At 43.2% G+C, this 15,768-nt stretch overlaps 1 protein-coding gene across 1 annotated transcript in view; it reads left to right on the top strand.

Moving 5' to 3' along the window:
• The first annotated feature begins 10,622 nt into the window (after positions 1–10,622).
• The window catches only part of LOC106602450 (gamma-aminobutyric acid receptor subunit rho-2), a 35,446-nt gene continuing 30,300 nt past the window's right edge, over positions 10,623–15,768 (top strand). Inside the window, exons 1-2 of the mRNA XM_014195114.2 lie at positions 10,623–11,214; positions 12,683–12,789. Coding sequence (XP_014050589.1) covers positions 11,072–11,214; positions 12,683–12,789 — 250 coding nt within the window. The 5' untranslated portion in view covers positions 10,623–11,071. The remainder of the gene's footprint in view (positions 11,215–12,682; positions 12,790–15,768) is intronic.

Here is a 15,768-nt window from a genome sequence, read left to right as displayed (position 1 = left end):
TGCATTTTCCAGTAGCTTAACAGCAACTTGTTGCCAGAAGTTGCTGTGAATTTGTAATTTCTTAACTGGAAACTACTGGTCAGTAAGTTATTGTAAAAGTCACAATAACTTACTGGCAAAATTATATTTTTGTACACCAGGGAACAACACTGTACCATAACGGTACTCTTATTTTTGAGTGTTTGGATATATGTTCTTGGTAACAAATAACCCTATGGTGGCACTGCTGCTGAATGTCAAGTGTCCCTGAGCACTGCTTCTTTTTAGTTGGTGTTGTCAAATAATCACACAATTATTGACTTGATTCCAGGCAACTTTTTGCAGAAATGTATTCTTGCCAATAATTCTGTGGCCGATCTCTGTCACAGCCATAGACCTTGTGTCGAAGCAGTAAATTCAGGTTGCTGTCATCTAAGACAGCTTTTCTTAAAGTATGGGTCGCGACCCGGACCTGTTAATAGGGGGTCGCGACGTGTCAGGGTAAATTTGATAATGATTTCATTAATTACTGGAATTGATTTGGCCAATTGCATATGCGCTCTCTGCTTAGTTTGCCAGCTGCGTGAACGTGAGAGGGACATGCCCATGTGCTTCGCAGTTTACCGGATCTTTTTTCTTCCGTTTTCTTGAAGATCACTCCGCGACACACACAATGAAGCGCTGTCCTTCAGCAGCAGATGATGCGCTGTCTGCCACTAACTTGTCATTCCCACTTGCCATCACTCACCGCTGTCATCAAATGGACACATGATAGCCACAAGTTCTGACTGAGCTCAATTGTCATGAAACACATATATATAGCGATGAGTTTCTCTCTCTTTCATACAAACTTATAACGAGGAGTGCCCACAATGTGTTTTGTGTGTGGAAGTGCTTAGTAATAAGTCTCTCATAACGAATAAGAGTACGACCCTGCCTCACACAGGAAGCGGCGCAGGTCCTAATCCAGGCACTTGTCATCTCCCGTCTGGATTACTGAAACTCGCTGTTGGCTGGGCTCCCTGCCTGTGCCATTAAACCCCTACAACTCATCCAGAACGCCGCAGCCCGTCTGGTGTTCAACCTTCCCAAGTTCTCTCACGTCACCCCGCTCCTCCGCTCTCTCCACTGGCTTCCAGTTGAAGCTCGCATCCGCTACAAGACCATGGTGATTGCCTACGGAGCTGTGAAGGGAACGGCACCTCCATACCTTCAGGCTCTGATCAGGCCCTACACCCAAACAAGGGCACTGCGTTCATCCACCTCTGGCCTGCTGGCCCCCTACCTCTGAGGAAGCACAGTTCCCGCTCAGCCCAGTCAAAACTGTTCGCTGCTCTGGCACCCCAATGGTGGAACAAGCTCCCTCACGACGCCAGGACAGCGGAGTCAATCACCACCTTCCGGAGACACCTGAAACCCCACCTCTTTAAGGAATACCTAGGATAGGATAAAGTAATCCTTCTAACCCCCCCCCTTAAAAGATTTAGATGCACTATTGTAAAGTGGTTGTTCCACTGGATATCATAAGGTGAATGCACCAATTTGTAAGTCGCTCTGGATAAGAGCGTCTGCTAAATGACTTAAATGTAAATGTAATGTAAATTAATAAATTAATAAAACGACACGTCCTGACCAAACATCCACAGTATGATGGTAAACCCTGGGAGTTCTTTCAGAACAGGGCAGAATGCTTCAGGAAAAAGTGCTTCGACAGTGGAAAAGTAAGTCAGCTTGCAAGGCATTGTTGTCATTTTATAACAGGTGATGATAAGCAGAAGTAAGGGAGTACTAACTAACTCTCAGTTTCTCTTTCAAACAATCCCCTGGCCTTGTACACAGCGAATAATAGCTAACATTCGACCAAAGCGAGCTAGCTACTGATAGTGCAACCCTAAGTAACAGTACAGATGAAGATGAAAAATTATCAGGCCTACTGTACATCTTACTGTAGAAATGATTGTTGAAAACTAGTCTAGTTTGCAACTGTTGCTATTAAAATACAATAATAATTGTTATTCTTAACTGGAATAAACTGATTGAAGCAAGATGCTTTTTGAGGCAAACACACTCACACAGTTCTGGGTTGTTCATCTACAGCAGGAAGCAGTCTCCTGCCTGACTGAGAAAGCAGTAGATGTTCTGGTCCAGTTTGGCAATGAAATGTACCAATATTTATGTACAGGTGCATATTTTTCTAAGCTTGGGTAGCAGGAAAACACAGAATTTCTCATTTGGGTCCCAGGCTGAAAAAGTTTAAGAACCCCTGATCTAAGAGGTTGTAAGTTCAAATCCCATGGGGGGGGGGGGGGGTTGCATCCCAAGTGTGCTAACCAATGTTGATGTCAATTCCATTTAAGTTCCAGTCAATTCAGAAAGTGAACCCAATTGTATTTTACTGGTATAATAATTTAATTAGAATTGTAATTTCTGTTGTATATTTACAGACAAAATACAGTTTAGCTGTAGAAATATATTAAAACTTGCTTCCACTATTTTCACCGCAACTTAGTAGCCGGTGACTTACTTTAAAATGACAATAAATGTTTTTTAACAGTTTGTGCCATAAGCACATTTAAAGTATCCTATAAGTTGAAATGCAATTGCAAGTGAGGCATGCTGTAACGGTCGTCGTACATCATGGACCAAGGCGCAGCGGGTTGAGTGCTCATCTTAACTTTATTAGAACACGTAACAAACAAAACAAGACAATGATCGAACAAACAGTGTTGCATGCTAACACACAGCAGTACAACAACAACTTCCCACAAAGGGACAGGTGAAACAGGGCTACCTAAGTATGACTCTCAATCAGTAACAACGATGTACAGCTGTTCCTGATTGAGAGCCATACCAGGCCAACACAAAGAAATACACAACATAGAAAACCATAGAAATACAAAACAAGAACATTACCCAAAAACCCCGGAACACATAAATCAAACACCCCTCTTACATAAATACATATCCCATAAACCCCGAACCACATAAAACAAATACCCCCTGCCACGTCCTGACCAAACTACCATAACCAATAACCCCTTATACTGGTCAGGACGTGACACATGCCAAGTTAATATTTGCAGGATGGGCCAAAAATAACGCAAGTCTATTGCGATTGACAGTAAATATATAGCAAAACACTAGTACAGTATCCCATTAATGTAGAAATGTACACTGTACAAAGACTGTAAAATGTACCACAAAATTAACAGCAATGGCTAACAGTGTAGTTTAATGTTATCACATGTTGAACCAGATGATTTCACATGTGGACCATCACATAAATTCACACATGAAACGTGACATTTCACATGTGAAAATGTGTTTTTGGAACACTTCACGTGTGTGAAAAGTCACGTTTCATGTGTGAATTCATGTGATTGTCCACATGTGAAATCAAGGGAAAACATTTTTGGAACACCACGTGGCATTTCACACGTGAAAACGTGTTTTTGAAACACTTCACATGTGATCACGTTTTCAACTGTACAATTCCACGTGTTATCGCTGTTCAGCTAAAAAGGGGAATAAAATGGGATTTGAATTTACTACCTGGATTTGAGATCTTTCTGCTGCGTCACAGTCTGTAGATTTTCCCTAAACATTCATTACCTACTGTATAATACATCTCTGCACTTAGCAAAAGAGAGCCACTACTCTTTAATTATTTGTTATTTTTCCATTTCTTCTTTTTTTATTGTTTACTTCAGTTTATTTAGTAAATACTTTCTTAACATGTATTTTTTTCTTAAAACTGCATTGTTGGTTAAGGGCTTGTAAGTAGTCCAACGATGTGCGCTGAGAGTCAGGAAGCAAGTTCAGGGAGTGAGTGTTTTAATAAATAAACGCAACATAAAACAAAACAAGAAACATGAACGACGCACAGACTTAGCACTGGAACAGAAATAATAATGCCTGGGGAAGGAACCGAAGGGAGTGACATATATAAGGAAGGTAATCAGGGAGGTGATGGAGTCCAGGTGAGTCTGATGACGCGCAGGTGCGAGTAACGATGGTGACAGGTGTGCGCCATAACTAGCAGCCTGATGACCTAGAGGCCGGAGAGGGAGCACACGTGACAGTAAGCATTTCACTATAAGGTACCTGTAATACCTGTTGTATTCGGCGCATGTGACAAATAAAATGTGATTTGCTTTGATTTGCACTGCCATTTATGTTATGGGTTATTCTGACTATTCTCATCATTGATTTAATCAACTTATTTCAGCAATTTGAGGGTTTTCTGTATAGTTGTCTAATGTTGGTGGGGCATATTATTCTGTTTTCATGTTAGTCCTAAGCCACTGTGATAAATATAATTGTTTTTCTTGAGTGTATCTTTTAACAAAGCTGAGATTTACTTTGAAGTCTAAAGTGTATTAATACAGGTAAAATCAGTTACTGACACAGACATGGTGGCATAGCAGGAAGATGGGAATGCTGTAAATGCAGAGGATATGAGTTCAATTCCCAGGAAAGGACATGTTAAATAATAACTACTGAACAAGTAAACATGCACAATGTAGTCAAAGTATGTCAAATATGTCAGTTGAAAACCGTGTAAGTTAAAAGCACTGTGTATTCTAATGATTCACTTTAATCTGCAGGGCATCGCCTATGAAATATTGTGTGAAAATGTTCATCCACATGTGAAACCTTGTGATCACATGTGAAACTTCATGTGAAATATCACGTGAATTGTTCTAAAACACATGTAAAAATCCACATTATCACAATTGAAGTGTTCCAAAAACACATGGTTTCACATGTGCAACACGAGAGAAAATGTTATATGTGAAATCTTCTGGAAATATCACGTGAAATCATTTGATTTTCCACATGTGAAATCATGTTTTTCCATAAGGGGCACACTGGGCTACATGCAAAGTTCCTATATGCACACACTGATGTCTTCAATTCAATTAAACATCAAATTAATAACTGTATGTTTATCAGTTTGACCAATTCAATTTGTCATATTGTATTTCTATATTGATAGTGCGTTGGGAATAGAGGGGCAATGCTGCAACGCAGACACATTACAGAATGGATTCATCCCTTTTTAATATGAAAAGGCCATGCAGACTAACGTTTCATTAGCCTACATAATAACTGGGAACCAGCAGTACAGTTCCGTTAGCTTGAGTCCGTTTCAGTGGCTTGCTTCGGTGACAGTGGGAGATCTCCAGGCATACTGTACGTGGAAAGCAGTGGAGGCTGGTGACTTGAAAAAATGTACAGGATGGGAGACCCACGGTATAGACGAGGAACGCACAGAGACGACAAAGTGTATTTCAAAAATCGTCAAAGACTAATTATTTTAACCTAAAGCATTTAATAAAGACATTTAAAGTACAATATTATGGTGAATGGGAATGAGAGGGCTACTTACACCGTGTTGGAAAGGGATCATAGCAGTGATTCTATGAGGGTATGAGGCATGAGTTGTGGTGTTCAGAGGCTTGACCAGTGCAGGACAGGATTTGACTGGTAAGACAACACACTACACAGTTAGACAAAAGAGATAAGAATGAGTTAGTCCAAGCAAGGAGTAAAATCATTGATGTGTAATAATGTAAGTGTGTAAGTAATTGACTCTACATACAGTAATGACAGAAAATTGATAGGGGTACTCACAGTGCTTGGAGGAGAAATGTGCCAGTGGATGAGCCGGCACATGAGACGTGGCTTCAGTTCATGTCAGGAGAAAGTTGACAATGGAAGTGGAGTGGAGTAGTCATCACCTCTTATGAATCAGGGAACATGAGGGGACTTAGCTGTAAATACAAATAGCAGATACATTCCATTACATAGTAGGTTTGGACAACAAGTTTCTCTATGAACTTAAACTCAGACATCTCAAAATTCATGAGTTCAAACACCGACTGCGCATCTTGCCCACTTGACACATTAAAGTAGCCCAAGAAGCGTTCCTGACTAAAGCCCTGATCTACTGATATAGAGTTATAATGTTTAGGTGTGGCCTAGGCTGCTGCAACATTTATGTCATGAGTTTTTGCTTGTGTCTGTCCAGAGTGATTATGTGTTATCATCTTTGCTAAATAAATACCGGAGGAAAGTGGAAAGCCTACCTGAGCGCACGCTAAATAATTTGCTGCGTCAACCTCTCTCTTTAATATAACTTCATGGATGAGGCGATGGAAGCGATCAAATCATTCTGAATTGTTTTTAACATCCCAGAAAAGACAGTCGAAAGTTGCATATGTTCAGCAAGTAAAACATCATAATGTGCAATTACCTCTGCAAGGTCCTTGTAGTTGCCCTTGTTAACGGAACTTTCCCTCTCTCTTGTCCTCCGAAAAGCAAATTCTTGCATGTCCTGCTTTTGTTTTTTCGTTTAGCTGAACGATCAATGTTCTTCAGGTCACTGCACCCAACGTTCGAGCAAGGCTCAGACATTCCAAAAAGCAGGTAAGGCCAGCAATAGCCTGATGAAAGGCGCCCTGTTAACCAGCTACACTTTTGATTCAAGTTTGTATTGAACGCCCTCACATTTCATCCGTCTTCATGAAACTGATCGCAGGCAGAGGTCGAACCTCGCTTTTAATTCGCACCTTTTTCGTGTATCCCAGAGAATGAAAGAGGTTCTTCAACAAAAAGTCCACAACATTTTCGGCAGCATTGGCCATTCTACCAGTCTAGCGTAGAAAACTGTAACGGCCGTCGAAGGGAGTAGACCAAGGCGCAGCAGGTTGAGTGCTCATAATTAACTTTATTAGAACACTAAACAAAACAAGAAAACACCAGGACAGCCAAACAGTACTGTCAGGAACACGAAACACTGAACAGAAAATAACCACCCACAAACACAATGAGAAAAAAACCCTACTTAAATATAGTCTCTAATCAGAGGCAACGAGATACAGCTGCCTCCAATTAGAGACATAGACATAGACAACCTAGAATAAACATAGACAACCTAGAATAAACATCTCCAGCGTCGCTGGAGACCTCGGGCTGAGGAGCGTCGCTGGAGACCTCGGGCTGAGGAGCGTCGCTGGAGACCTCGGGCTGAGGAGTGTCGCTGGAGACCTCGGGCTGAGGAGCGTCGCTGGAGACTCAGGGCTGAGGAGCGTCGCTGGAGACTCAGGGCTGAGGAGCGTCGCTGGAGACTCAGGGCTGAGGAGCGTCGCTGGAGACTCAGGGCTGAGGAGCGTCGCTGGAGACTCAGGGCTGAGGAGCGTCGCTGCAGGCTCCGGACTGTGGGTCGTCTCTGCAGGCTCCGGACTGTGGGCCGTCTCTGCAGGCTCCGGACTGTGGGCCGTCTCTGCAGGCTCCGGACTGTGGGCCGTCTCTGCAGGCTCCGGACTGTGGGCCGTCTCTGCAGGCTCCGGACTTTGGGCCGTCTCTGCAGGCTCCGGACTGTGGGCCGTCTTTGCAGGCTCCGGACTTTGGGCCGTCTTTGTCGGTTCCGGACTGTGGGACGTCGCTGGAAGCACTGGACGGGGAACTGTCGCCGGAAGCTCTGGACGGGGAACTGTCGCCGGTAGCTCTGGACGGGGAACTGTCGCCGGAAGCTCTGGACGGGGACTGCGCACTGAAGGCCTGATACGTGGGGCTGGCTTTGGAGGCGCCAGACTAGTGACACGCACCACAGGGCTAGTAGAAGGAGCAGGTCTGGAGGGCACAGCCTGCACAACCCGTCCTGGCTGGATTGTCACTGTAGCCCTGCACGGGCGGGGTGCTGGCACAGGGCGAACTGGGCTGTGCTGAGGAATGATGGCTTCCGTGCGTAGAGCAGGCGCAGGGTAGCCTGGGCCTAGGAGACGCACTGGTGGCCAGATGTGCTGAGCAGGCATACTCCTTCCTGGCTGGATGCCCACTCTAGCACGGCACTTGCGGGGGGCTGGTATCTCACTAGGTTCGTTCTCTGATCCTAATTCTATGATTGGATGGACATCATGTCAGTTCATACTGCAAAAGCTTTGATTGGTTGGAGGACGTCCTCTGGAAGTGGTCATAATTACCATGTGTCTATGGAAGGGGGGTGAGGCCTACGAGCCTCCTAGGTTTTGTATTGAAGTCAATGTAGCCAGAGGAGGACAGAAGCTAGCTGTCCTCCAACTACACCATGGTGCTACCCCAGACAGTGCTGTTGAAGTTACTGTAGACCTTTATTGCAAAACAGTGTTTTTTAATGAATTATTTGGTGACATATGAATATATTTGGTATAGTTTTATCTAAAAAGGACAACATTTTATATGTTTCACTATTTTTATTTTTTATGAAATTTCACTGAGGATGGTCCTCCCCTTCCACCTCTGAGGAGCACCATAACCCTTACCTAACCCTAACCCAGCTAGCAATGAGGAATTAGCCCAGAAGCGCCCCTCTTCAAAATGAATGACTGCCCAGAATCGGCCCAAGGACATCAGGCCGTTTCTGTCTACCAGAATTCAGCCGACTTTCTCGGCTACTTACCAGAATCTCCCCAGAAGCGGCCCGATGCAAGTTTAAATAAATGTATACAAAATGACCTGATTTAGTCATTTTAAATATTACTATCATACATTTTATACATACAAATTATCCCCATCCACAAAAAAATACATTTTGTCTTGGAGGAAACACTATACACCTGGTGACCGAGTCAGCGTGCACGCGCCTAGCCCGACACAGGAGTCGCTACAGTGCGATGGGACAAGGACATCCCGGCCGGCCAAACCCTCCCCTAACTCTCCCGGCCGGTTAAACCCTCCCCTAACTCTGACGACACTGAGCCAATTGTGCGTCGCCTCATGGGTCTCCCGGCCGGCACGGGTCTCGAACCAGCATCTGTAGAAACGCAGTTTGCACTGTGACGCAGTGTCTTAGACCGCTGCGCCCCTCGGGAAGTTCCATCCACAAAGATTTGAATGCTTATCAATTGCCTTGCACAAAGTATGAAAATACTAAAATACTACACAGGACTCCTAAAGAATTTCATTTAAATGTTAATTGTATTTTTTGATCACAGAAACAATGAGAAAATATGGAAAAATAAATAATGAAATGTTAATTATATAAACCAGCCCATGTAATCATCTACCAGAGAGTAGCCCCAATCAGCCCGAGCCCCAGTTAATACATTTGGGCCAGATAACTCACACCAGAATCGGTCCGAGCTCAATCACCGCATCCTAGCAATAAGTAATACTGCAGTAGGCGGCCCAGACTCGGGCCACATGACATCGGCCGAGTCTAACTCTCAACCGAGTGCCCCTACTCTCAGCCGGAATCGGCCAAGATCCACTGTGCTTTTTATTAACTTAAGTTCAATAGAAGTTTTGAACTTCTATTAGCTATTTATGGCCTGTAGGCCTCATTGACCTGAGCTCATACAACTTGTTTTTGAGTAAAAAAGGAATAATGTATGGATTATTTTTTACTGTAACAAATACTAAGATTAAACATATTGTGCTATTTATCACAGACTACTTCACTGTCAGTTTCCTGGCCTCTCTCTTCCTCACCAGTGTCATGAGCAAAGATATGATCAAGAGCCTCACATACAGTATATCGTTTGGTCATTGTGCTACCACAGAATGAATTGTGAGCAAGGCCTCAAAAAAGCTTTATATACCAGAGCTGCAAGAAAAGTTCTATATATCATTGAAACAATGCTGCGATTGTTTGTGAGAATGCCAACAGGTGAAAGGTTCCCATGGGGGTTGACATGGAAGCCAAGAAGGGGAGTGAGGTGTGTGTGTGTGTGTGTGTGTGTGTGTGTGTGTGTGTGTGTGTGTGTGTGTGTGTGTGTGTGTGTGTGTGTGTGTGTGTGTTTGCTCAAACACACATGCATGTGAGGGTCTGGGAGAGGAAGTGTGTCCATCTGATGAATGGGCATGTGCCTGAACTCAATTGTATACACTAATTGTAGTCTGACCTGTTCATTTTTATTGGCCGGTCAAAAAGTAACACCACAGGTGTACAAAAGTTAAATAAAACACCCAAAATGTAACAAAAATCATCAACATGTATTTTGTGTGCTCAGGTGCCCTGCGCGGACAAAGTCATGGAACCTTATGACAATCAGATTAAATGAACTACATCTTTCAGAGAGAAACCGTGTAAATCGGTCCAATTCGACCAGAACACAACAGGAGGGTTATTTGACAACGTCAATGGGGTAGGGACGTCCCAAGGATCCCAAACAGCACAGATCGGGAAGAATTGCACTGAAATCCAGATAATATGCGTTTCAGGGGCTGGAGCTGAGTGAGAGTTGAGTGGGCGACGACAAAACACTTAACAAAAAGCCGCGCGCCATCTGCTGTTGATGTTGCTGCTTCTCCTGGAGGTACCCCAGGGACCCTGGTACCTCTTACCCCCCTGCGGATCTGAGAGCCAGGTCCCAGCGTGGAGCCCAGGTCCCCCCTGAGAATGGCCCTTATCATCTCAACTTGAGAGGAAGGAGGAATCACAGAGAGAATACTAATGGCCATGCCGTTGCACAGCACAGCGCAACTTTGAACTGTGTAAATTTGGAAAGAAGTGATGCATAATTGGGCTGCTTTTTTCTTCTTCTACGCATGCACTTTTCGCTTAACTGTACTGCACAACGAGAATCTTAAAGTGGGCTTCATCTATCCCTATAAATAGTGTTTGTATGTTTACCCACACATTCCGCAACCTCAGTATCTCCACTCAAAAACGAATTAAGACCAAGATTAGTTGTAGCAATCCCTCTCTGCGCCCCCGTACATTGGAGGTTGTGTTATTATTAGGTTACATACTTATTCCCGGGTTTTATCAAGCATGTTAAAAATGACAGCTGTGTAGACCCGGAGCTCCCTGCCTGCGTGTTCGCTGCGACGATGACCAACGGTGACTGGGGGCACTGGGCATCAAAACGGCTGTGCAGTTGCTAACCAATGACAATCGGAAGAATCCTCTCGGAGTATAGATTCCCAAGCGGCCGTATTCAAACACAACCTACACATTACCAAACCATCGCAGTTGCAATGCAATGCCTGTCAGAACGCTTGGTTTCCCGTGAGCGAGGAGATGCGTACAAAGCTGTGTGCCTGTAGGTCAACTGAACGAGGCTTTTGAAGTCACTTGTGGAATTTTAGACTTGCACGCATAACGATGCTTTATCTGACTAAATCGCTATTTTTATTCTTCTGTCTGGTGGTTATCGGGGAATGCCGTAATCACGGACACCGAGTACGGAGATGGACGGGAACCATGGAAACGGCAAAGCATGGCACAGAGACAGCAAATCATGGCACGTAAGTTTGTACCCGATACTGCTCACCCAGGTGTGGTTCTTGGTGTGCAATGGTTCAAGATCCGTTGTGTCTTCTTCATCTTCATCATTGAAATTCACAAAACTTGATAGGCAAAATTGGACATGGAAAAAAGATCCAATAACTAATTATAAAGGACGGGCGGTGAAAATCCAACAAGACCCAGACAGACAGTGGTAGATGACACGCAACCTGCTCTCAGAGCATTTCGTATTATTCTGTATGTAAATCCGTGACACTCCATTTAGTATGAACAGTTAAGTTTGGTATGGTTACATAAGACAATGGTTACTTGGGGCAAAAACTATAATGCGAATGTCTAGCTACACAAAAGTTGCGAGTTCAAATCTCATCATGGACAACTTTAGCATTTTAGCTAATTAGCACCTTTTCAACAACTTGCTACTTTGCATCTACTTAGGATGTTAGATAACCTTTCTCCTAAACCTAACCTTAACCCTTTTAGCTAACTCTTCCCCCAACACTAACCTTAACCTATCATATGTTTAGCAAATTAGTAACATATCATACATTTTGCATTTTCGTAACATATTGAAGGTTTGTAAATTTGTAACATAAAACACGTATTGCTATTATTAACATATAATACAAATTGTAATTCATAACATATCATACAAAATGGGCGATGGACATCCACAAATGATTACATTCGATACGAAACGTAACATATCATACTAAATGGAGTGTCTCTGATTTACATACAGAATAATGTGAAACGCTGTGAGAAAAGGTTGTGACACTAGACAGCCAGGGAAGACCCTAGGTATAGCCTACTTGTTGTGCCCGCTCATCAATTACAGTTTAGCAGCTGGCTGCCAGTGCCTTGAATAAGATCAGCATGACCACGTGTCTCAAAGCCACCTGTCAAAGCCATCAGGGAGGGAAGCACAGTTATCTGGATGTCACCCAGTTGGGGTTGAGAACTGCAGCTACTGTTTTCATTTAATAAAGCAAAGCAACATGAATTTCCATTCCACTTTGATTGTGCTTTATGTTATAGCAAACGTCAGGGCATGAAAGTGAACACGGGTCGCTGGTGTAAAAGGCAAACACCCTATGCATTGCGCAAATAGGGTTAGCCCATTTAGCGGGAATTGTAAAGTGGCTCATATAGCGAGGAAAGCATGTCCCTGTGCTTTGACTACTCAGAGGATGGCCTCACAGTCCGCCATCCCACTTCGGATGCCAATGTAGCGAACTGTGTGGTAACTGGCTTGAAAGGCAAGCACCCTAAACATTGCGCCAATAGGGTTAACCCACTCGCTACAATATTAATAGGCTCAGAGAGACCAAAGTGAGATGTTCTCCACTCATTTAGAATTTTATTTGATCTCATTCCAGATGTGCTTGTGTCAAGTTAGAAATGAATTATTCCGCCAGACAGTCGTCATGACTTATTATGATGTTGTCTTGTGTTGTCTTATACCAGTTCCTTGACAAAGAAGCCTCCAGATGTGACCAAAAATCGCAAGCTGAAGACAGAGCAGCTTCTGAAAGTAGATGATCATGATTTCACCATGAGGCCGGCATTCGGAGGTAGGGGGATCACACACACACACACACACACACACACACACACACACACACACACACACACACACACACACACACACACACACACACACACACACACACACACACACACACTGGCCGAAGAATCCAGATATGCTCCTATTGGATGGTTTTCAGGGGACCCCATTTGTCTGTAAGATGTCATGTGAAACACCTTAAACATCTTTCACAAACTGCATGAATTTCCCATTCATGGTATTTACCTACCTTAGTTGAATGTATGGACTGTAAGTCGCTCTGGATAAGAGTGTCTGCTAAATGTAAAATGGTAATGCTTTAGTGCTAGTTGACTTCACTCAGTTACTGAGTTCAATGGTTTAGCTGTAAGCCCATTCACAGTACTGTAACAACTGCAGTCCAACATGACAGGTCAATTAAGCACATTAGGTAAAGTGAGAGAACATGATCTCAACTTTTATCCTCCAATTACACACCTTCTCCTGCTTGTTAGAAAAGCAAAGCACAAAGTCAGGCTCTTACATCCTGTAAACTAGAAATACTTTTGGATAAATACAAGTATACAGTACCTGTGTATTGTTTAAACAATTAGATTTGCTGAGTTTTAAGCATTTCATATATTTAGAATGATTAGATCGGACATCCCCATTTAAGTCAAAACTCAGTAGTACAGAAAGTGTCTTCTCTGTTTCACCACGCTCTCCACCAGGTCTGCGTCACACCAAATGGTGGGTGTAACAGACACCGGGAATCTTCAACTTCAGTTAATCCTCCTCAACACTTAACGCCACTCCAGTTATCACTCATTTCAACAGCGCTCTGCTCCAGAGAAGAAAGTATGGGATGTTATGGGACGCATTTTATCCATTGTTTTTGATGGTAGGCCACTCTGGTAGGCCCACAGTATGATGAAATAACCACAGTAGCCTACTTGGCCACTGTTAAAACTGTAATTTAAAGTGGGTACAGCCGCAGTGTTCACAGTAAACTGGAAGTTGCACAGAATTTTCAAAACGTTCAAGTTTGCACTCAGCAGAGCTGAAATTTGCTCAGTGCCGAAAATAATTAGAGGGAACATTGCTCCTGACCCCAGATCCTCTCAAGCTCTGTCAGGTTGGGTGGGGAGCGTCGCTGTACAGCTATTTTCAGGTCTCTCCAGAGATGTTCAATCGGGTTCAAGTCTGGGCTCTGGCTGGGCCACTCAAGGACATTCAGAGATTATCCCGAAGCCACTCCTGTGTTGTCTTAGCTGTGTGCTTAGCGTTGTTGTCCTGTTGGAAGGTGAACCTTCACCCCAGTCTGAGATCCTGAGCGTGCTGGAGTAGTTTTTCATCAAGGATCTCTCTGTACTTTGCTCTATTCATCTATCCACCTGAACGTCTCCCAGTCCCTGCCGCTGAAAAACCTCCCCACAGCATAATACTGCCACCACCGTGCTTCACTGTAGGGATGGTGCCAGATTTCCTCCAGATGTGACGCTTGGCATTCAGTCCAAAGAGTTCAATCTTGGTTTTATCAGACCAGAGAATCTTGTTTCTCATGGTTCGCGAGTCCGTTAGGTGCCTTTTGGCAAACTCCAACTGGGCTGTCGTGTCTTTTATTTAGGAGTGGCTTCCGTTTGGCCACTCTACCATAAAGGCCTGATTGGTGGAGTGCTGCAGGTTGTCCTTCTGGAAGGTTCTCCCATCTCCACAGAGGAACTCTGGAGCTCTGTCAGAGTGACCATTGATTTCTTTGTCACCTCTCTGACCAAGGCCCTTCTCCCCCGATTGCTCAGTTTGGCCAGGCGGCCAGCTCTAGGAAAAGTCTTGGTGGTTCCAAACTTCTTCCATTTAAGAATGATGTCCGCTGTGTTCTTGGGGACCTTCAATGCTGCAGACATTTTTTGGTACCCTTCCCCAGATCTGTTGCTCGACACAATCCTACAGACAATTCCTTTGACATCATGGCTTGGTTTTTGCTCTGACATGCACTGTCAACTGTGGGACCTTATATAGACAGGTGTGTGCCTTTCCAATGAATTGAATTTACCACAGGTGGACTCCAATCAAGTTGTAGAAACATCTCAAGGATGATCAATGGAAACAGAATGCACCTGAGCTCAATTTCCAGTCTCATCGCAAAGGCTTTGAATTCTTATGTAAATAAGGTAATTCTGTTTTTATTTTTTATAAATTTGCTAAAAAAAATAAAAAAAAAACCTGTTTTGCTTTGTCATTATGGGGCATTGTGTGTAGATTGATTAGGATATTATATATATATATATATATTTATACACATTTTAGAATAAGGCTGTACCATAACAAAATGTGGAAAAATGGAAAGGTGTCTGAATACTTTCTGAATGCACTATATACTTTTCTTTATTTTAACACAAAATATTGTTTAAATGCCTGATACAATAAGAGAGAGTGCATTATAAGAAAATAAAGTTCAATTTGACAATAAATTGAATACCTGAATTCGCACCAAAATTCCTGAACTCTTTGTCCGTGCCAGTGAAATGTTTTATGTGCTAGAATTCAGTCAATATCTGATGAATTATACAATTTCAAAAAGTTTGGAGTATCTTCGTCCGTTGTTCAACTGTTGCATTTATTAGAATTGTAAAATAAAATGACCGTTGCTACTTTGAATGTGTGAAATCTAAGCAGACTTGTATTATTGGATGAGTTCAGATGAGACTTGCTCAGGGCTAGTCTTTGCGTTGATCCACTTAAAAGTTTGCTTCGTTTGTTGCAACCAAGAAATCTACCAACTCAAACTTTAGGATTGTTTTCTTCGTGACAAAGACAGCTTTTTCTAACAACGTTTGTAGATGCTGCATTTGAAAATGAGAAAAAATAAGGAAGAGAGAGAAAGAGCATGAACAAGTTTTCTTTTCTTTTGATGTTTTCATCTCAACTTGTTTCTTGTTTGGAGATGATCTGAGGAAAGTAGGGGGGCTTGTACTGCAGGGGAACGAAGGGGAATATTGATCAGCAG

This window comes from Salmo salar, chromosome ssa01 (genome assembly GCF_905237065.1).
Source record: "Salmo salar chromosome ssa01, Ssal_v3.1, whole genome shotgun sequence".
Lineage (NCBI taxonomy): Eukaryota > Metazoa > Chordata > Actinopteri > Salmoniformes > Salmonidae > Salmo > Salmo salar.
Note: the sequence above shows the minus strand (reverse complement) of the source record. Positions and strands in the feature narration are given on the sequence as shown.